We start from the raw sequence: 22759 nt of genomic DNA, 5'->3' as shown, positions 1-22759 counted from the left end.
GGCGGCTTTGTGCAAGGCCTCCGCAGCAAGTGGAGATGGGGGAGCAGGCAGCCCAGGGCTGGGGAGCAGGCAGCCCAGGGTCTGCTCCCTCATTTCCATGTGCCGCTCCGTGGCTGGCTGAGGCAAGGCTGCCTCAGCATGAGGGCTGCCTGCTGGCTAGCACCCTGCACTGCAAAACCCAGTGCTCCAAACAGACCCCACTGCAGCACATGGAGCAGCAGGACAATTTGTCCCAATGCAAAACACAAGAGCAGGGGCATGCACTGCAGCAAAAAGTAGTGGCACAAATTTGTGCTGCTGCAAACTCACAACCTTGCTCGTGTGCATGCAGCCACAGAGTTCGTTGTCAAGGACTCAGATCTCTTCTGCCAGTTCCTTCAGTACCCTGGGATGAAGTTCATTTGGCCCTACTGACTTGAATTCATTCAGACCCAACAAAAGCTCTCTAACCATCTCTTTTGTTATCTCCTCACTCAGCTTGGGCCCTTCCTTTTCTAGATAAACCTTATGAGGTGTCTGGCTGCAGCTTAATTTTTTTGTGAAGACCAAGGCAAAGGAGCTGATGAGCAGATCTGTCTTCTTTGCATGTTTGGTTAGGAGTTCCTCCTGGCTTGTTAACAAAGGACCCACGGCTTCCTTGGTCCTTCTTTTCTTGCCAACATACTTATATAGAGAATATAGAACCTCTTCTTGTCATCCTTCACCTCCTTTGCCAGGTGCAGCTTGTTCTTCATCTTCGCCTTCCTGATTTTGTCGGTTCAGGTTCTTGCTATTTCCTGGTAAGCTTCCTTGGTGACCTGCCCATCGTTCCATTGCCTGTATGCTTTCCTTTTGCATTTTAGGCACTTTAGAAACTCCTTGTGCCACCACATTGGTGTCTTGCCATTCTTCTTGTGCTTCCATCATGTCAAGACAGTTTGTTGTTGAACTTCTACTACTGTGTCCTTTAGGAGCTCTCAGCCCTCTTGGGTGACTTTATCCTTCAGTCTATCCTGCCATGCCATCATGCCTATTAACTCCTTGAGTTGGATGAAATCTGCCCTTTTCAAATCTAGCATCCTAATTTTGCTGACCTAATGTTTTTCCTGTCTCAGCATCTGGAATTCTATCATACCATGATTGCTTCTTCCCAAGTTACCCATCACCTTCACCTTCTTTACCACTTCTTCCCCACTGGTTAGGACAAGATCCAAGATAGGGATCCCCTGGTTATATCCTTCACTTTCTGGAACAGAAAGTTATCCTCTACACAAGGTCGGAACCAGCTTGACATTTTGTTTGGCTACATTGTTCTTTCAGCAGATGTCTGGGTGCCTGTGCTCTCTAATTCCAGCTGTGCAGCTGACTTGGTTTTAACTTCTCTGCAACAACTTCTTGTGTGCAACATGGATAGTTATCTCTTCCTAGAGATGTTATAAACTTGAATTAGAAAATGAGTGCTAAGAATTAGGTGCATTATTTGTGAAATGATTTGGGACCTTCTGAAGGGACGTTACTACTACATACACTGTAAAATCTATTGACACTATAGTTACTGCAATATTCTTTACCCTTAAAATCAATCTTGAAAAAGCTACTATCTTAAATAGTAAAAAACTAACCGTCCTCTATCCTCTTTTCCTGTTAGTATGTATGTGTATTTACACACATGCACGCACACACACACACAAACACAATCCTAAGTAACCTTGATAGAAATAACAATAAAATAATGTTATAATGCTGACAATAACAGCTCTTTGGATCGTTATATGTTGTCTGAAACTGAAGGTTGAGAACCATGGACCAAACTAACCCTCTTATAACTCCATCGAATTTGGAGGAGTTACAGCAGGTATGAATTTGGCCCAGCAGGCACAATCTCAGGAACTAGTCATACCTAATGGCAGCTGCACATTAAGTATGATAGACCCCTGGAGAGAATGACCACGGGTTTTATTATCTCCTTTGATTTTTATGCTTTGAATCTTAATGGGCATAAAAATTTGAATGTGTAAATGACCTCTGCACAAAGACCTTAATGCTCTGAAATTTTTCAATTATGAAGGACTTCAGCACAGAAATTTCTGAGCAGAAAACTTTTTTTTTTTTACATAAGTCCTGACTGAGAGTTAATCAAATCTGCTGAAACCAGCTATTTCTCAGTGGTCTCCCTTCCCAAAGTAGCAGACTGACCAGCAGGGTCAGGCCAGTCATATAGCTCTACTTAGTCTGGACACGGTAGAGGAAGCAGTTAGCTGATCTTCCTAGTGAGAGGCACTGGGGAAAGCAGTCAGTTCATCTTCCCAGCACGACAAATACTGGCAAAGCTACATGACATCTCTTTCAGGAGATTCAGTGCACTGGATGCTAAATGAAGCAATCTCTTCAAGGTATTTGTACACAGTTACTGTACTTCACTGTCTACTACTGCATTGTATCTCTAGAAACCATAATTATACTATGCCTATCATCACCAAAATCATAGTATCAGGGTCCCTAAGGAACAAGAAAAAAAAAACATAAGACAACCCCCCCCAAATGACTTGCCTCCCTACCCAAACCCCCCCTGAAACAATGAAATAGAAAGTTCAGTCAGAAGAACATCAGAAGGCTTGTCAACCGTAGGAGTCCTCCCAAGGAGACTACACATTTGGTGCCTTCCTGAGCACCAAGAAAGGCTCAGATAAACACATCAATTGATGTTCAAAAATCTCAAGGAGGCATGGGCTGCCAGAAAGAGAGTGCATCAAGACTACTGGGCCTCCTGTCCATAAGCTCCATTTCACAACATCCAGGATATTGGTAGTGATCCTGCTTCTCTTATAGGCTGTGAAGGGAACCTTGTCCCCGACCAATCCTACTCCAGGCAAATAATGGAGAAACCAATGCACATGACATTAAACTGATCCTCTCCCATCACTGTAAACATGGTGAGAGGAATTTGCCACATAACAATATTCATATCAAACAAGTGCATCATAGCAGGATGTTTGTACTAGAAGGGGAAAAGAGAGAAAAAGAAATGTACTTAAAATGTGTGTACTGAGAAAGAGAAATGTGTACTGAGAAAGTACTACATAATCTAGATAAGTGTTCTTAAGAATTTCCATTATAGACCACTATTATATGCTTAAGAGTTTATAGCTCAACCACAAGAATTTGACAGGGGTTATGGCTTTGCATATCACATCATGCTTCAGCAATGGAGTCCACTTTCAAATGGGGCTGTATTAATTTGTTTTAATTTATTTTTACCAAAAACACAACTTTGGCACTTTAATAAAAAAACAAGCATACAGGTTTGGGGGAGCTGTTGCAATTCAATAGTGAAATTTCACAAGTGAAATATTTTACTTAGTCCAATGTCTTGTAGTATTTTGAGGAATTAAAGCAGTAGAAAAATGGGGGTTTAGAAATCTTAGCTACTTGAGCAATGAGATATTGCTTAACAAAAAATAAAATATAAAGATTCTTATTATATTCTTTGATGTAGAGGCCAGCTTCCCTGGTGAACTACAGCAAAGTTGCACCACTCTTAAGTTGCAAAACTGCCCTCAAGTAGTTGGATCTGTCCACTGTACGATTCTTCAGCCCATGAGATAAGTAAACAGGCTAGGGAAAAGTCATAGCTAAAACACATTATGCCACATTAGTCATTAACTTCTAGAATGCCCACCATTGTCATCATTGTCAGCAGTTCCTTGATACAACGATGACAGTTTTCCAGTAAATAGGAAGTCATCACTGATTCCACAGAGGCCAATCCAAGATCTGCATTTCAACTGCAGACATAGCTACATTTCCAGAAGGAAGAAGTGTCAAATCACAGCTCTTTTCTTTAATCTCTGCTATCAATTTGCCTCTATAGCGAGACAAGTTTGCTCAAAATTGTCAATGCCTCATTGTACTTCATGGTGCCACTGGGGACAATTCAGTGTTCAAGTCTTCCAGGTATTGATGCTAATATTGCATTTTAGATTGGCCTTAAAGGTGTCCTTGAATCTTTTCATTTGCCCACTTCTAGAATGGTGACTATTGGTGAGTTGGGAGTAAAGAATTTGTTTTGAGAGCCAGTTGTCAGGCATCCTTATTACATGCCCTGTCCAATGCTGCTAGTGCCATATAAATATGGCTTCAATGCTGGTGGTGTTTGCTTGAGCCAGAATGCTGGTATTCATTCTTCTACCCTTCCAATTGACATGGAGGATTTCTTGAAGACTTTGTTGATGGTAACATTCCAAGGCTTACAGGTGTTTGTGATATGTCATCCAGGTTTCACACCCATGCAACAGGGTAGGGATGACAACAACCTAGTAGATGAGAAGTACAGTTAGGGTCCTGATATCATGATACTCACAGACACCATTTCAGAGAAGTCTAAACACAGCACTGGCAGATTTAATTCAGTGTTGAATATCATCATCTATGTTTACTTTTTGGGAAAGATGACTACCCTGGGTAGGGAAAATGCTCAACATTTTCCAAAGACTGACCTCCAATTATAACATGTTAGGAAGCAGCTGGTTGGTTTGCTGTAGATTGGCTAAGTATCTTGGTTTTTGTGAAGTTGACAGTTCATGCACTTCAGAGAAACAATTAAGAGTAACCTGGAGCTCTTCAACTGAGTGGGCACACATGACAGTCATCAGCGTACTGAAGATCAGTAATGGAGGTGTTGGCTATTTTGGATTTGGAACGTAACTGGTTAATGTTCAAAAGATTCTCGTCCATGTGATACTGGATGCTGACTCCAAATGGAAGTCTGTCATCAATGAGATGCAGAATAGCTGTGATACAGATGGAAAAAGTGTTGATGCAGTCATACATCCTTGCTTGACTCCAGTTCTAATGGTGAAGGCGTCTGTTCCTGAGCCACTGCTTAAGACAGTTGCTGTAATGTCATCATTAACAAGTCTGATGACAGTATCAAATTTCGGCAGGCATCTCACTAGGATCTTCCATAGGTCCTCTCTGTTGACTGAATCAAAGGCCTTAGTCGGGCCAATGAAGGCCACGTAAAGATCTCTGTGTTGCTTGTGGCAGTTCTCCTGTAGCTGTCTAGCATCAAAGATCATGTCTATTGCGCGTAATGCCCACCAGAACCTTTAGAAATTGTCTAGACTACACTCACAGGGCTCCTGAAGACTGGCTTTGCTACTGTGAGGAGAGACTAGCCTTCAGAAGTGGGTTGTCTCCTCTTGCACCAGCTGCAGCCAAAGGCTAAGGGGGTCATGGACCTAATTCTTCTCTCATTTATACTGTTGCTAATAATGGAGTTACACCAGTTTTATGCAACCCATGTAAATGAGAAGAGAATCCAGGAACTATTTACATGTTCACTGGCTAGCTGGAGGGAAGAGTTGAATTTACTCCTGTTGTAAAAACACTGAAATCAATGGAGTTATACCTAGTCCAGATTAACCTTTTCTAACAGTAGCTATTTATAATTCCTAGTTAAAATTCCTGCTAAGGAGTGGGTAGCTTTCTCTTCAGCTTCAGGATTAGCTCTGCCAAAGTCATTGCTGGAGCAAGTCAGCCCAGCTCTGCTGATATCAGCTGCTAACAGCCTTGCTTTAGATTATGCCAGCAGTAAATTTGGTCCCAGAAGCCCATAAACTTATTTCAACAGGAATTACAGCAGCTATTTTAAGCCGGATAGATTTCTTAACGTTTTAGAAGATCTGGGATTACAAGGTCATAACTGCTATCAAATCCACAAATGCTATGAGCCAAATTTTGCCCTGTGCTTCCCACCCCCAACTGCCACTGGAATCACTGGAAGTGGACTGCATCTGGGGCTGGAGCATTGCCCAATGGCAGTTTAAATTGGCTTAATTCCTCCAGTATATGCAGTCTGTTGCTCCACGCTTGCATGCACTGAATTAGTTTAATTTTTAAAAGTATTTTCTCAGTCGAAGGCATTTTTCTGCCTTGTTTTGTATTCAGTGTTTTATGCTACTCAGGCTTAAAGTAAAACATATTTTAAAGAATAACTGAGCTCAGAAATGCAATATTACCCAACACGCTCTCTCTATTTTGACATATGCACTAGCAAAGAGGCATGAAATAAACTTGTCATTGTGCAGCTACTCCTTCATTTGCATTTTGCATGTCCTTTTTTCCACAGTAATACTAATTCTGCACTTCCAAAATTAAACATAGCATTTCTAAGGTATTGCAAGCCAAAGATTGGGTTTTTGCTATTAACTACAATGGGAGCTAGATTGTTCTATAAGGCTGATAGAGCTTGGTTAGTGTTAACACCAAGCCTTAAAAATCATAAGATTTTAATTTATTTTAAGATTCTTTTCCTTTGCTTTGAAGAGTCCACATTTTAAGCTTTTTCTGCATTTATGAGGCTGAAGAGTAGATTTTTGTCTCTTAAAGCTGAAATTTTGTAATCACATGGATCCAGAAGCTGGAGCTTTAAAAAAAAAATCCTTAAACCAAGAACAACCATGAAAACAACACCACCACCCAAAACGACCATACTCCCTAAATTATAACAGGAATTACAACTCCTGTTATAACTGGTGTTCCCCAAAATTCAAAGGTATTGTTATCTAACTTGAATTAAATAAAAAAATCTAAAAATGTTGATTTGCAAAAAAATCTTTTTTTTTTTATTTTGACATCTGAAAACTAAAGAAACAATCTACTGAAACTGACATTTTACTGGGGAAGAAATTCATCTTGGTTAAATCAAATTTTCTACTCAGAATTTTTTCTGTTGAAGATTTTTCTTTCACCTCTATTTTCAGTCCCACCTTTGGTGCTTATGCCATGGCTGTCTCTCAGATTTTTTTAATACAATCTGTTGCCATATCTGCTAGTCTGAAGAAGAGTCAAAACAGAATGGATCGCTCTGATTGTACATTTCCCCTACAGTGTTCAGGCTTTCTGGTAAGCACCTTTGACCTTAAGGGCCCAATCCTACAGCCACTTGTGCACATGAATAGCTTTTCTCACATGAAACACTGCACTGACTTCAAAGTTTTGCACTGCAGAGCTAAGTACTCAGAGTGCAGCTTTAATATTTCTGTTAAAACAAAATAAGTGATTAATATTCTGGGCTCATACAGCAAAAATCCCCATAGTTCTTGTGGATACAAAGTTTTTGTAGATACAATAATTTATAATGTTAGAACCTGGCACAATAGGGACCAAATTCTCTTCTCAAATGTTCCAGTTCTACTCTGATAGAATTCCAACACGGTTGTACTGGATTGACACTCATATACATAAGAATAGGGTCCTGACAAACTAACGGTGAGATGGACAAGTCCTATTTTAGCGGTGTCAAAATCAAGGCTTTGCAAACGATAGTTTGTTTAAGCAAACTTAGGCAACTTCTATTTGAGTTATTCAGAGCTTTACTTTCTCTTGGTAGAAGGATGCATGTTATTAATTTACCAAAGGTAATGGAAATATTAATCTAAAATCTTGATTGTTCTTGAATGGATAATTCACCTAATATACAATTTTGGATTAAGTCTGAGACAAAAGAAATCTACACAAAAGACAATAAATCTGCATTACACATGGTACTAAAATGACCCCGTGAATTTGTAGATGTTTACAAGTTTGGAGTATGTGACACAGCATCCACCAGAAATTCAATATTTACAGCGCAAAACATCATAAACATATGTCTGCAACTACAAAGGAGCCTTTTTATGTGGGGATCATTGCTAAAATTGTCTTCAGAACATAAACCTTAAGTTGTAAATGCTACTCCTTATTTATTCCCAAAGACATAACAAATGAAGAAAGAAAAGCAGAGCTATGTTTGGAATTGAAAATGTTTTTCAGGAAATGATCTGTACAGGAACATCATTCTCATTCCATTAATTTCTGATTCCAAGCCAACCATTTGTAAAAGTAAATAAACATGCAAACAGGTCTACAACAATATGCTGCACTGTAATGTTACTGCATTAGTACTCATTCTCCAGAAAGGATCCATTTTCTTTTCTCATTTCTTTATTAAACAAAACGCAGCAAAAAAAAAAAGAAAAGAAGTGGGGGGGGGGAGGGGAATGCCACAATTTATTCTTCTTGTATACAATATGAATTAAATGCTTATTGCCTTGAACTTTTATTGAATGTCCAGAGCTATTCAGTGGTGCCTAAGTGTCTTGTTTGCTGTTTCTGGCTGGTCTCTATTTTTTTTTTCCTTCTGCACATAAGAAAAAACCCTAGAGATTACAGCTGACGGAAAAGAGAAGAAAAATTATCAAAGATCAAATATTCCCTATAAAATCGCTTGTACTCTTCCTTAACCACGTCACATTCAGCTCCATTATACTTCACCTGCTTTCACATTCTGTTTGTGGAGAAAGATTCTTTCTCAGCATTGTCCTCTGGTTTATAACAGAGAGCAAGGGTGAAGTGTCAATCTAAAGTAGGTGCCAGTCATTCCATTTGGTTCTTCAGAGTCTCTCCTCTTATATTCTAATAAATGCAAGCAGTATCTGTAGATATTTGTAAAATATGTCACTTGATGAAAATGCTTTAAACATGCCTGAAAAAAAATGTGAGGTGGGGTAGAAACAAAGGTAGACTCTACTTTATTCTCATCTGCCCCATGAATAACAGATAGTGCCAATGAGAAGTTTTATGACCATTATAGATGCGTATCAGAGTGTATCTTGACCAATAAAGTATATGATCAGTTTGAAGCTCCTGAATCAGACTTGATTTTTAGTATCTTTTTTTTTGCTTGTGTGCAAAGCAGCAGTGGCAGGACACAGCCATAAGCTGTTATTTGTTCTGCTAGTTGCATGGCTGCATACACATTTACATTATTAATGAGATAAATTCAATGTCAGTCAGGACTTCACACTTATTGCTATGCCGCATATCATGTCCACTCAGAGTGGTTGGGGACAGCAGTGAGACAACTCTCGCACTGTATCAAAAGTAGGGGTCCCATCTCAGCTACTTCCTTGTCACAAAGAGTGTCTTTATACATTGTCCAGGGGTTGGGGGTGGGGCGCTTTAATTAGAGTAGCTCTTGGGAGCTGCTCTAATTAAAGTGCCTGTAGTGTCTCATGTATTTTGTGTCCTATACTTCAAAAGGGCAATGGGGGCACTTTAACTCGTTCAATGAACTTTAGTTAAAACACTCCCGCCACCATTTTGAAGCGTGGGGACACTGAATACATGAGAAACTGAGGCTGCTGGAACATGTTAATTAGCAGTCTCCAGCAGACCTCATTAATCGAGTCTCCTCCAATGCGCTGTAATTACAGTGCATCGGAGCAGGCGTCCCGAACATCTACAGGCGCTCAGTCATAAACGCAGACAGACAGAAGCAGTCATCATTCCAACTCAAGGCAGTGGTTCACGTTACACATTATCCAGTCCGCTGCAACATTTTGTTTCCAAAAAATTGAGTTAAATGGAGAGAAGCTTATTTTATATTGGGTTGATTTTCACCTCATGTTCTCTGAATTACCAACCGACTAATATTAGCTTATCCAACATCAACAAGAGGCGCTCATGTGGAAAAGACAAAATCAACGATTTGTTCCAAGAAGCCTTTCCCAGCTCAACAAGTTCTTGTTATTCCTCAGAGAAAACACAAAAATAGTTCTCAAGAATGCAAGGGCACACTAATAGTGGGGTGAGATTTTGCCGAATCATTTGCTCTCTTCTCATCATGTATACACATCTAATTTTCTGGAGGACGAAAAGATACATGCTAGCTCTAGTTCTTTCCCATCATCTGTCTCACTTTCTCTGCTGGGGATAAGGTGGGGTGGGGGGAGGAGGGAAGGATTTGGAGAAATGATTACTTACGATGTTATCATTCATAAAAAAACTAAAGTTCTTTTTTTTTTTTTTTTTTTTTTTTAACAGACAGAGTACTTAAATTTATGTATCGCAAAGGGCTCCTTGTGGTTCTCCAAGTGCAGCTTCTGGAACTGCTTCTGGGTCAACGGATAAACATGTAGTCATCTTTCAGGAATGAATTCTTGACAGAAAGCCAGGAGTTCTGCTGTACTTCCAGGTACTTTTATAACCATTGCGGGGCAGGGGACTCTTCTGCCCCGTGAGAGCCGATTCAAATTCTTCTCATTTCTCTCTCTCTCATGTTAAGTTGACCACAGCAAAATTTGTGAATGACACCAAAACTAAAGGGTAGCAAACACAAAGGAAGATAGGAAGAAAGTGATCCGGAGTGATGGGAACATTAAGAGAAACTACACACACGATTTAATACAGGGGTGGGAAAAATACGGCCTGCGGGCTGAATCCGGCCCATGAAACCATTCTGTTCAGCCCGCAGGGCCCCTATAAATTTTTTTAAAATTAATATTTATTTGCCTCTGGCTCCTGTCAAAAGTGAGCCAGGCAGGACTCAGGGGGCAGCAGGACTCAGGGGAAGCCACAGCAGGCCCCTGGAAGAGCAGGGCCCACCCTGCCCCACCTAGCCGGAGGGACCATGGGGCTGTAAGAGGGGGTTGGGGGCCACAGGGCTGGGGCACGGGGCTGGGAGCAAGGGGCCGCGCGGGAGCCAGCACTGGTGGGACCCAGAGCAGGGTGGCTCCCCTCTCTTCGTGCTGGGGCAGCCCAGTATGCCTCCATGGAGCCCAGCCATCTGCGCCCCGGGCTCCTGCCACCCTGCTCTGGGCCCCGCCAGAACTGGCCCCAGGGCACCGCCTGGCTGTTGCTGGCTCCCAACCCCCTGTCCGGCCCTGGGGGTAGCGCGGGGGGTGCCTGGGGCCGCATGACCCGGCAGGAACGTGGCCTGGGGCACGGGGAGGTGGCACAGAACTTCCATCCCGCGCCTGAGGCTTGGGGCAGCAATGGCCCAGCTGCCCCCTGCCACGGGAGGCTCCAGTGGGTGCCGTCACCCCGGGGGAAGGCCCAGGCCCTCCAGCCCCACAGGAGGCCAGCAGCAGCTTGCTCCCTGGCCCCAGGATGGACGGGGTGGCTGCACCAGGCGCGGAGCCGCGGCTGCTTTTCTGCTCCAGAAGTTCCTGTGGCCACAAGGAGCCCAGGGGCCCTGGGGAAGCTCCTGGCCAGTCCAGAAGGCAGCACGGGTCACCTCCCAAGGCTGCTGGGGGTGGCACAACCTGGCAGGGTCCCAGCCCAGGGTGCAGGAGGCTTGGGGAGGCTGCAGGACCTTTCAGAGGAAAACTGCTGCCAGGCTGCTGGGCCCCTGCCCTGCAGGGTGGCGACACCCACTGGGGATGCCAGGGGGCGGGGCAGCCAGGCCTTTGTTGCCCCAAGCCTCAGGCAGAGGATACAAGTTCTACACGATCTCCTTGGGCTTCCCGTGTCCTGGACCACATCGTCACCGACTTGTGCCACCCCCAGTGCCCCTTGAGTGTGACAGGCCCTTCCCCAGCAGCCCTTGGCCTCCTGGAGGCAGCAGGAGCCACCGGAGCGCGCACACGGCCATGAGACTTCAGGCAGCAAAGACCTGGCTGGCTCCCCACTTGCAACCCTTCCTGCAAACCCCACAGCCACACCCTCCTCCAGACACAATCACACATCCCACATATGCCACAGGTGGTATTCTCCTCTCTTCTTCCGGTAAGTAAGTGGGGACGGCAACACAAGGCCTGCATTGGGGAGGTCAACCGGTGCTGATGGAGTTGGTGCCGCCAGGCAGGCCTTGGGTTCCTAGACAACGACCCATGCTTTCGGGCGGGGGACTTGCTGGGGTGGGATGGGCTTTACCTGTCTCCTAAAGGCAAGCGTGTCTTCTCTTCCAGGTTGGCAGATCTCGTACATTGAGCTTTAAACTAGCCTCGCCGGGGGAGAGGGCCGCAGGAAGACATGGAGACACCACCCAAGCAAGACAGGTGACACATGCAAGGAGTGCCCAGGTAAGACACAGGGGTCCAGATAGTCTTCCTAATCGGGGGGTGGCACACACAGCTATGCAAGGCCTTAAATAATGCCTGTATACCAGTGCTCGTAATATGGGGAACAAACAGGGGGAACTCGCCCTCAGAATAGCCAGTTCAAACCCAGACATAGTAGGGCTTACAGAAACGTGGTGGGTTTCAGGACAATGACTCCTGATACCTTTTATGACTCTGAGTGCCTGTTGATGTGGCCCTCGACAGCTTGCCAAAGCTCGCTAAGCAGCCCTCCGCCCAAAATGATTGCCCGCCCCTGATTTATTAGCAGAAGTGGATAGCCTGATGCATGTAGTGCTATTCTGTACTAATCCTACACCTAATCTCTAAGAAGGTTTCTTAAATTTCACCAGTAGGGTCATCTTAAAGAGACACACCATTATACAGTTAAGTTATACAACCAGATTTAAAAATCATTTCCAGTGTATCAATTTATTTATATTTATTATTTTGCAGAAGACCCTTGATTTGTTAAGTATTTTCTTAAAGTCTCTGTAGGTTCGTCATGACACATCTTGGAAACCAAGATCTAAGGCAAACAACTATGTTGTAAGATTATGAATTAATTACTCTGTGCTTCTGGCAAGAAAATGCAGACTGATTTTTTCTTCTCGAGATAGTTTTACATGGATAATCTTGAATATTTTTGGCAAGATCAATAAAAAGATAGTTGCTATCTTAATAAAAATAGGATGGATTCTGGTTAAAAAAGGCAGAAAAGTAACCTGTAGGATGTTCAAGATCTAAGTGCACTTTACTGAAATGGCCTGCCTATTGCTCACTGCTCCTATTGAGGTCAACTTGTATTTTCTTTACAAAACAATGTGCAGTCTGGGTTGTTAGAACATACCAATATAGAGCTGGAAGGGACTTCAGGAGCCCATCTAGTTCAATCTCTTCCTAAAGATAGGATCATCCCTGCCTTTCAACCATTCATGTCAAGGTTTCATCTAACCCAGTAATTCTCAGGGTTAGAATTCCCTACTGAGATTTCACCAGTCAGGGTGCTGTGGTACCATGAGGTGGTCTTGAGATCTTCTCAAGATTGCTGTGGGGTACCACACAATGTCAGCACTGTTAGGTTTGCAAACATGATTCACAAGATAAACGCAGAGATTTCAAATAGAAATTCAGTTGATTGTCTTTCCGAGTTTTTTGCAATAGAAAAACTGCTCAATTATTTTTCTGTAGGCAGTACTACAAGAGGTATCTCAAGTCTATCCAGGGGTGCTTAGAATCTAAAAAGGGGAACCACTGGTCTACTCTTAAAAACTTCCAAGGATGGAGATTCCACAACTTTTCTAGGTATTATATTCCAATGCTCAACTACTCTCATATTTAGAAAGTTTTCCTTGTTGCAATTTATGACAGTAATATCTTGTCCTGTCCCCTGCAGCCAAAAAGAACAGTTGATCACTATTCAACTATTTGAAGACTGATACCAAATCCCTCCCTAAATCTTCTATTCTCCAAACTAAATAACCCTGGTTCTTCCAAACTTTCCTTATTAATGATGCTTTCTAGACCTCTAGTCATTTTGTTGCTCTTTGCTGAATGCTTTCTAATTTGTCCACATCTTTCTTGGAGTGGAGTGCCCAAAACTGGCTATAGTATTCCAGGTGAGGCCTTGTCAGCTCTGCGTGGAAGAATTACTTCCTTAACTTCTAAACAACGGTCTTGTTTATGTGACAGTATGCTCTTGGCCTTTTCTGCTACAAAAGCATACTGCTGACTTATATTCAGCTTATGATCTGCTATAACCCCAGGTCCTGTTCTGAAGTACTGTAGCATACCCAGTCCATATTTGTACATTTGATAGTTGCATCCCAAGTGCAGGGCTTTACACTTGTCCTTACTGAATTTCAGACAATTAATTCTGGTCCATTTCAGTTTATCAAGGTGATTTTGAATCCTAATTGTATCCACCAAAGTGTCTGTCACTGCTAAATTGCTAGCTGTGCATTCAGTCCCACCCTCCAAATCATTACTGAAGATATTGAACAGTACCTGGCCCAGGAAGAACCCTAGAGAACACCACTTGATACCACCCTGAAATTAGACATCAAGCCATTACTTTTTGAGCATAATAATTTCTGTTTAGACTGTATTTCATTAGTTTACTAATGAGAATGTCATGGAAGATAGTGTTGAAATTCTTGCTAAATATGAGGTATGTCAAATCCACTGCTGTTCCACTTAAAGAAATGACTACCAAAACATGGACCACTTTCTCATATCTTTCTAGGTAGGATTTCTCTCCTTTTTTTGATCCCACATCTAGAACCCACTAGTACTTTGCTGAATTGATACATCACAAGTTCCTGCCTACAAGACTATACCTCGTTCCAAATTCTACATACAGGAACCATTCAGCAACTAGTGAATTTCCCTTCCATTACAGTCTGTGGTCACCTACCACTACCATTTACTTTTACTCACAGAGGCCAAGTGTTTCAGGAATCTTCCATTTGATTTGTGTTTGCTCACAGTCAGTGGGTTCCATCCACTGCTGTAAGACAAGCTGCATCTTTTAAGTGGGAGATATAATAAGTAGAAGTGTCTAAGTAAGCTAATTTTAAGGATCATGAATGATTACAGTGTCTTCTCAGATAAAAAGAAAAAAAACTTTGGAAACCTGTTTGCTGCTGCAGCAGGGGCAATTAAAAGGAATTACAGTATATCACTATAGGTTCATCCTTAAGGAAAGCAGAGCCTTCTAATGGATAAAGCAGAGTATTGGGATCTATTATAGACTTGGTTCTTCTCTATGTTACTGACTCCATCTGTGCCCCGATCAGTTATTTAACCTCTCTGTACCTCTGTTCACTCCTTTACAAAAGAGGTATAATACGAATTCCATGCCACACGGGTGCTGTGAGACTCAGTTAATGTGTGTAGAGTGTTAAATGTCTGTTAATATGTATACTATCTGTAGAGCATTCAGGTCTTTGAATGGAAAAGTAATGTACTGTATTACTGCAAAATGCCATTAAACAAAAGCGGTGAGCAAGTAACTTACTAAAAATAAAAAATGGAGCAGCACTGCATTAAAAGCCACAAAGTACAGAAAGGACTCATTTGCTTTATACATACGACAAGGCCAAGAATGTTTCATTTGCAGCTGCCTCCTTTTATTTCTGTGCATTTTGTGAAGAAACCCGCAAGGGACAAATTTGTGAAAATTCGTAAGAGAAAGTAGCATGTCATACATAACTAAGCTAGGATCTCCACAGATGGCAATTTTCTTGACAATTTTCCTCATTTAGCATAAACCATCCACAGTCAAGGAGACAGTTCAGAGGCCATTTGAGAGATGTACGAGTGGCGTATAGTAGGGCTCTGGCAATTCTGGGCTAGTACAGAGCCCCTTGAGGGCCGCTGCATACTAGCATAGGTTACAACAGCTTAGAAGCTGTCCTAAGCTTGACCCAGAACCCCACCTTTCTTAATCAAGGAGCTATAATTAGATATAGTCTTATCCTTTCATAATTATACCCAGCAAACACAAGGCATAGCCAAGAATCTTGGCTACTGTTTCTTTTTTCAGCCATTTCCATAATTGATAATATGGCTTTGATAGCATTCCTAGAAAATGTCTAAACTGAAATTTAAAAATGCTCTCAAAAACTTGGAAGCAGGGCAACATGCTGGTGGCAGGAATATGAAACTGATACAGGACTCCAGGACCTTGGCATAGGAAACCTGAATTACCCTTCAGTTAATACATGGAATGAGTCTGCACCTTCCACTTTCAGTTACCAGCGCACTTTATCAATGTTGATAAATTTAACCTCACCAGCCCAGTGAGACAGAAACAACATTATCCTCATTTTACAGGCAGAAGCTGATGCCCTGAGGAATTAAGGGATACAGTTACAAATGACATGAGGCCCAGACCCCCTTTTTGTACATATAAACTGCACCTATAGGATTGAAACTGGGTATGTAAAAATGTATCCCTAATAACTTGCCCCTGGTCATACAGTGCGCCTTCAGCAAAGGTAGGAATGTTACCCAAACTTTAGATCAGTGTTTCTCAACATTTTTAGGCCTGAAGCACCCCTTGATAAAAGTGAAAGCACCCCTCAGAAAATGCCAGCTTTTAAGTTTTCACTCATTTTTTTGACTGGAGAAAAATAATAGAGCATTTCTTCTGTGGCAAGACCACAACAGGTCAGAATGTTTATAACACTGTGGCCTATGGATTCCCATGTGAAAACTCTGGATTTATCTTGTGAATCGTGTTTACACACCTAACACTGCTAACATTGTGTGGCAACACATGGCACCCTTGAAAGGCTCTTAAGGCTCCCCAGGGTACTGGGGCACCCTAGTTGAGAATCACTGCTTTAGATTCTTGATCCTGTATCTTACCGATGAGAAGAGTCTCGAATGGTTTTATCCGTGCCCTATGAATCAGTCTTCATAAGCCCTGGTATCATCTTGTACATTCCTGATTTATGCTCATTTCTTCCTTGCTCCAACTTCTGAACACCTCTTCCCTGAGAGCCTGGTGACTTTTATGAGTGCAATGTTAACACATTGATAAATTAGAAAATAAAGCAGTATGCTACAGAAACAAACAGTTCTGCAGGGGTGAACTGCTCTGATCTACACATACTTTGCTATTTTTTTGTTCCAAACAAGCAGTAGGTCATACATACACTTGCCACCCCACCCCACCCCATCAAACAGGGCAATAACCATGGCTACATATAGTACACCTGTCGGTTAAATCTATTCCACTCACACTCCTCACTATTATGTTACGTTTTTCAGTATCCAAGCTATTAAGACTAATAACAACTGAGTTACAGGATGTATATTTCCTACTTTGCATTGGGCATACGCATTGACAATAAAATAAACTAAGTAAATGATCTTAAATGAATTTTTTGGTTCAGCACTAACTCAAATTCAGAGTTTTCCAGAATGCATTATCAATTCCGGGGTTACCATACTTGGTTTAATTTAAAAAAAATGCCTTCATTGACTTTATGCATCAAAAACTGCTTAACTTGAAAATGACTAATAGTTACAACTATTCATATTAAGCTGTGTATAGGAAAATGAAAATATAATACTCAACACAAATATTCAAATAAAGTACCAAATCCCAAACAGCCCATCTAAAAGTTCTCATGTGAAGCATACTAAACAAGATAGTTTTTTAACATACAGAAATTCTGACTTCACTGTTTGTTTCAAATTATTTTCAATTAGTTCAAGATATTACTTAGGGCCTGGTCTTGCACTGAAGTCAACAGCAACAGTTAATAGCAATGCTCTCAGAGCTCATCAGTGGGAGCAGAATCAAACCCATCATTAATATTTCATATTGCAGAAATATTTTAGTAATAGAATAATGTTTGAAACTACAGGATTGGCTTCTACTGTTACCCTCACAAAGCAGTGTCTGAGCAAAGCAAAAGGAAAATAACCACACGGCCTTGATTTAAAAATATTATAAAGACCAGTACTTACAAATTTTAAGTGCAGAAAGTAGTATGCAGAAAGCATTACAGAAATCGACATGAAAAACAAGCTGGTGGGTAGTGCAGCATCTCCTACCTTTAGGACAAAGTGCTCCACAGCCCATTGTACGTTGTCCAAGACACCCTCATTTTATCTCCACACTGAGAACTAGCTGTCAGTACTGTATTTCAAGTTCCTTTCCTACAAAGCTTTCCTCTCTTTCTATGGCTCTCTGTGAAGCTGTATTAGCTTTAGAGCCTGTTTTTAAACAGAATGCTCCATGCACATCAGATCTCCCTGCTCATTGCATCGCTTCAGAACAAGTGACTGACTGCCTATATAATTTAATATGATGCCACATGAGACTCATAGACCATCTGCAAAACAAACTAAATCTGCCTTTCGCGGCTTAGTAAGTTGCAGTCTGGAGAGCCAGAATGCGGCTTTGACTATACCTTTTGTTATCTGTTATCCCCCTGAGATTAAAATGGCATCGATGCTTTCATGCAGTCTCAAAATCTATTTCTGCTGTGAATCGTTGCTATTTTTCCAACATTTGGTTATGTTGTTAGGCTTAAAGAATGGGGTAGGCCTGAATATAGAGCACGGGCGGGCAATTATATCGGGTGGAGGGCCGCTTAGTGAGTTTTGGCAAGCCATCGAGGGCCACATGACAGACAGCTGGGGCAGATATATATTAATTTTCTAAATTTTTTAGGGGCCCTGTGGGCTGGATAGAATGGCCTGGCGGGCCACATTTGACCCGTGAGCTGCATTTTGCCCACCCCTGATATAGAGGAACAGAGGAAGTGAAACACGTTGACTTTTGCTCATTAGGCCAATTAAAAAAAATCTAGTTAAAGACCAAAATTTAGTGTAAAACTGATTTTGTGAAGGACACTGGCCAAATTGTGATGACTGTGTAAAATGGTCTGAGGGAAGTTCAAAAACCACTCATGGTCACTGTGCCTCTTTCTTCAAGCACAAGTACTGTTCCTGTTAAAATAAGTGGTAAAACTCCAGGGGAAGAAGGATCACTGTGTAAAAATGAGCAACAATTACATACAAAAAGCTTGGAGTCAAGGAATGAGAAGATAAGGGACATTAACAGGACAACAGAATGGTGTGAAAAGGAGGCTACATTACTCTCTTCCTCTGCAGTGATTGTGCTCTTGGGCCCCTAACGTAAGGCTGCGATGGAAAGCAGAACAAAACAAAACAAAACAGAACACTTACTCAGGAATAAAACTTACTTCCTATGAAGCTTTTCAACTTTGCACAATCTGTAAAACTTAAGTGTCCCCTTTCTACTCTCAGAGCATAATGAAGGACTTGTCTGATCGTGACTCAATCCTAAATGCTAGAAAGCAGTTACCTTTCCAGTTTCCGTTTAAATTTCATCTGAGTTATGGCAAAGTTATAAATGGACAACTGGGGGCTGTTCAGCTGTGCTATGCATCAGAGATCACCCTAGACTGTGTTTTTGAAGTGATCAGCCATAAGAAAGATGCAATATATTCTGTTCAACATTCCTATGGGGTCACCATTATGGGGAATTTTAAGAGCCTCTGGTATATGTCAGTGTGAAGCAGCTTTAGATGGGGACTTTTATCTCACACGCTTATCAATGATAAAGCTGTGTCCACTTGGCACTGACCTGCAGCTACCCTCCCCCTCCCTGTTCAACTACTGCACAGCCCTCCACCATAGTCATGTGGACTGTCCTCGTGGCCTACAATAGCACTGCTCTGTCACAGAACTAAAAGATGGAGTTCTTTGCTGTTGAGTAACAGGAGTTAATCGCGGAGAGGAAAAAATAAGCTGTTGAAGTTTTACCCTGATGTTTTCTCTCTATTTTTCTGAATGGAGCAACAAGTGCTCCAGGTATCCTACAAGTCGAAGCAACACAGCTGTGGAGTACATAACAAAACCAAGTGCAGCTAATGAAAAGCTGATATCCATTCACTGAATGGAAGTTACCGACTGACTAGCATTCTTTAAATGTTAAAGGCTAGCTTCTCTGTTGTCCAATATAAATCGGTGCATCTCAGAGAGAAGCTGGAGTAACAACCATTTATAGCAGCTTAGGTTCTCTGACTTTAATTCCACTTTTAAAATGACTTTTCCGAGAGGCCTGTGGGACATGCAACAAAATTATTAGGTTTAAAAGACATAAATGAAGCTCTTTTTCCACAGCACGTAATTAAGTTATAGAATTCACTGCCACAAGATGTTGTAGATGCTGACAATTTAACCAGGTTCAAAAGAGACAAATTCATGCAGGATTGGTCCATCAGTGGGTATTAAATACGATGACAGAGCTGCAACCTCCAAGTGGGAATTTCTTGGGCCTCTAAATGCTGAAAGCTGCAAGGAGGGAAGAAGCAGAGGACAGATTACTCCAGACAGGCCCTATATTAATATTCTTCGCTTAACATCAGCTCTCTGCCACTGTGAGATGCAGGATACTAGGCTAGATGGACCTGTGGTTTGACCCAATATGACATTGGTTATATTCTTATGATATCAGTGATTTAAATAGCTGAAATAAGCTATCCTATGCAGAAGATAGGGCAGGGTGGCACCTTAGGCAGCATCCAGAACAGCACTGACGTGCGGTATGTGGTGCTGCAGAGCCATCTGTGGCACCACATATGCAGGCGTGCACAGGTGGGTTTTTTGACCTCAGGAGATCCTGGGGTCAAAAAAATCCATGACATAAAAAGGCGAGGTGGTGCACATGGTGACAGCGCACACCAGACAAAATCAGAGCAGAACCTGCTGGAGCCATGCTCTGGCTGCCAACCAGGCTCCCAGCTGCAGGAGCGCTGTGGCTGTAGCTCCCCAAGGCCCCCAGCTGCTGGCCCCAGCCTCCTCTACCTCACCTGGGATAGCCTGGCATGCACCAGAGCACATCTGGCACAGGCGTTTCCTGGGGACAAGTAGCAGCGGCACACTGTATGCCACTGCTACCTGTCCCCAGGGAAACAAATGGCCATGCTCATCTGGATGCAGCCTTAGAGTATGTACACACATCTAAGTCAACTAAGGCAACTTAACTAAGGCGAATTAAGTCATATTGGAGTGTACACACGTACAGCTCCTTGACATGGTGGCAGCCATCTTGTGAACCTTCCCCTGCAGAATTGATTTAACTAATGCAACTCAAGATAATACACCTTAGAGGTGTATTATCCTGCACTGGATTTAAGTCAACTCTGCTACATATATGCATGTACACTCTGACTGTTAAGCTGGCTTAAAAAAGTCAAGTCAACTTAACTGCCAGAAAGTTAGTATGCATGTAAGGACCCTTAGAGACCAACTGGTTCACTTCATCAGATGCTATGAATGGGCTAACAGAAAGAAAGAGTTTTATGTTAATGGGAAAGAGATAGAGGGAGGGGACACTGCTCAGAGAGTTAAAGTGTGGGAACGACTGAATGGTCAATCGAGATGAAGGAGATACTTAATACCTTGAAGGACACTTGAATTAACAGCTAGTCCAGATAATGGGCTAAGAATCCATAGTCCATGTTGGCACCATGTTTAACCCAATACAGGCTACGGAAGATTTCTTGTGCAGTTTCACGTGCAAGTTTCTTTTAATTTTTGTTTAAGGAGAAAAGGAGTCACTACTCTAAGATCAGCCATGGAACATCCAGAGAACTTAAAATGTTTTGCCATGGGCTTTTCTGCGTTTCTGGAACTGATGTCAAATCTGCGTCCATTCATTCTTTTACTTAAGGATCAGCTTATCTGGTCAATGTAGACAGCAGAGGGACACTGAAAGTAGGTGATGGCATATATGTTGCTGGCAGAATGAACTCTGTATGTTATAATTCATATTATTTAGCCCACTAATTATGTGATTTACGTTGATAAGGTGGCACAACTGGCATTCTCACAAGCTATTCTATAAAAGTGCTAAATGAAAGGTATCTTTGACTTGCCTCAATTTAATCTTCTTTATAACCACTTCTTGTACCTACAGTAGTTCCTGGAAGACCCTGTCCAACCAAACTAAAGTATACATAGTTATAGTACATTACTATAAGTGGGTAAAAATTAGAGCACTGTATTCAATAAAAATAGAATTGCTTTCTGAAAGAGATAATATTGAAGGAATCTATTTTTTGGAAGTTGAGAATTCATGTTTTGAAATATATGCTGAATGGTAGGAACACTGAATAGAACAGTTTTGTAAGTAAATTCTCCTGTTCATGCCCTTTCACCTCCTATTTATGACTTCAAGAGACTGCACTTCTGTTATAATCTAAAAGAAATGAATATTTTTTATAATATTACTGATTCTGAAAATACAAGCGACCCTTTCCCCTGAACTGAAATTGCTGTAGGAAAGAACAGCACATTGGTGAGAGGCTTTGGACCCAGTTTTTCCCCAAAGTGTTGATTTTTCCAAAGGGCTGATCTTCAACCCCTTAATTTTCAGGTTTGTGAAAACAGGAAGTTTAGCCATGGAAGAGTGAAATCTTTTTCAAGTGGTTTTACCCCTCAACACAGGAAACAATTCAAAGGCAACATGACACTGATAGCTTAATTTGTGAAAATGGATAAATACCATACCTGCCTCATAACACATTAACCCATGTAACAAATAAATACAAAAATAGCACTCCAATGCTTGGTTAAAAGGTTTTGATTCACAGAGGAGGAAATTTAATTAAAGCATGTAATGTCAATTACTGTCTATTGTAATTGTGTTATGCCTCCCTAGAAATAATACAGGCCCAGAATTCTAAAGTTACCTGCGCGTTTGATGTAAATGGGATAAAATTATCAGGGTCCTGAGAAAATCCAGATAATAGGAAAAAATGCATTCTATCTAACCTCAGATGTCATCAAATTTAATTATTTATGGAACTTTAAATTGTCAATTACATAGGAAGTGACGTGCCTCTAACATATGCATATGAACCATCAAACCTGTATCTGGCACAAAGAGTTTGTGTTTAAAGATACTGTTTTTGGTTTGTTTTGTTTTTTAAATGAAAAAATTCTCTGCTACTGTAAATGGGTATAGCTTCACTAAAATCAATAAAACTGCATCAATTTATATCTGTAAAGAATATGGCCTGCAGTTTATATCAATAAATTTGATAGAAAAATTACAGAGAAAAATCACTAATTTTGCTCCATTTCTTCTGCTCTATTCTATGCAAATAGAAAAGTAAGGTAATTTTATTCAGAAGACTCTCCAGGTACCATAAATTCATCCTATGCCCTCCCTGGTACTGGGATATTTTTAGCCCCCTGGCCCCCCACCCCGTGGACCAGCCACCCCCTGAACCCTATAGCCCACAAGCCGTTCCAGGTACCACCAGGTCAATCACTGTTTGCCACTGCTGGAACTGAGGAAGTAAAGGGGGGGGGGGGGGGGGGGGGTGGGGCGGGTGGGTTTT

General features: G+C 41.7%; 1 protein-coding gene across 4 annotated transcripts in view; it reads right to left on the bottom strand.

The window, feature by feature from the left end:
- The window catches only part of PARVA (parvin alpha), a 111167-nt gene that overhangs the window by 42010 nt on the left and 46398 nt on the right, over positions 1–22759 (bottom strand). The window contains exon 1 of one of the 4 annotated variants that reach the window (XM_006027091.3): positions 17433–17508. The exons of the other annotated variants lie outside the window; for them this stretch is intronic. Within the exon in view, the coding sequence (XP_006027153.1) occupies positions 17433–17460 (28 nt within the window). The 5' untranslated portion in view covers positions 17461–17508. Of the gene's footprint in view, positions 1–17432; positions 17509–22759 lie in introns of those variants that run through there. 4 annotated transcript variants of the gene reach the window in all.

The sequence above is a fragment of the Alligator sinensis genome, unplaced genomic scaffold (assembly GCF_000455745.1).
Source record: "Alligator sinensis unplaced genomic scaffold, ASM45574v1 scaffold352_1, whole genome shotgun sequence".
Classification (NCBI taxonomy): Eukaryota; Metazoa; Chordata; order Crocodylia; family Alligatoridae; genus Alligator; species Alligator sinensis.
This window is presented reverse-complemented; position numbering and strand designations above follow the sequence as displayed.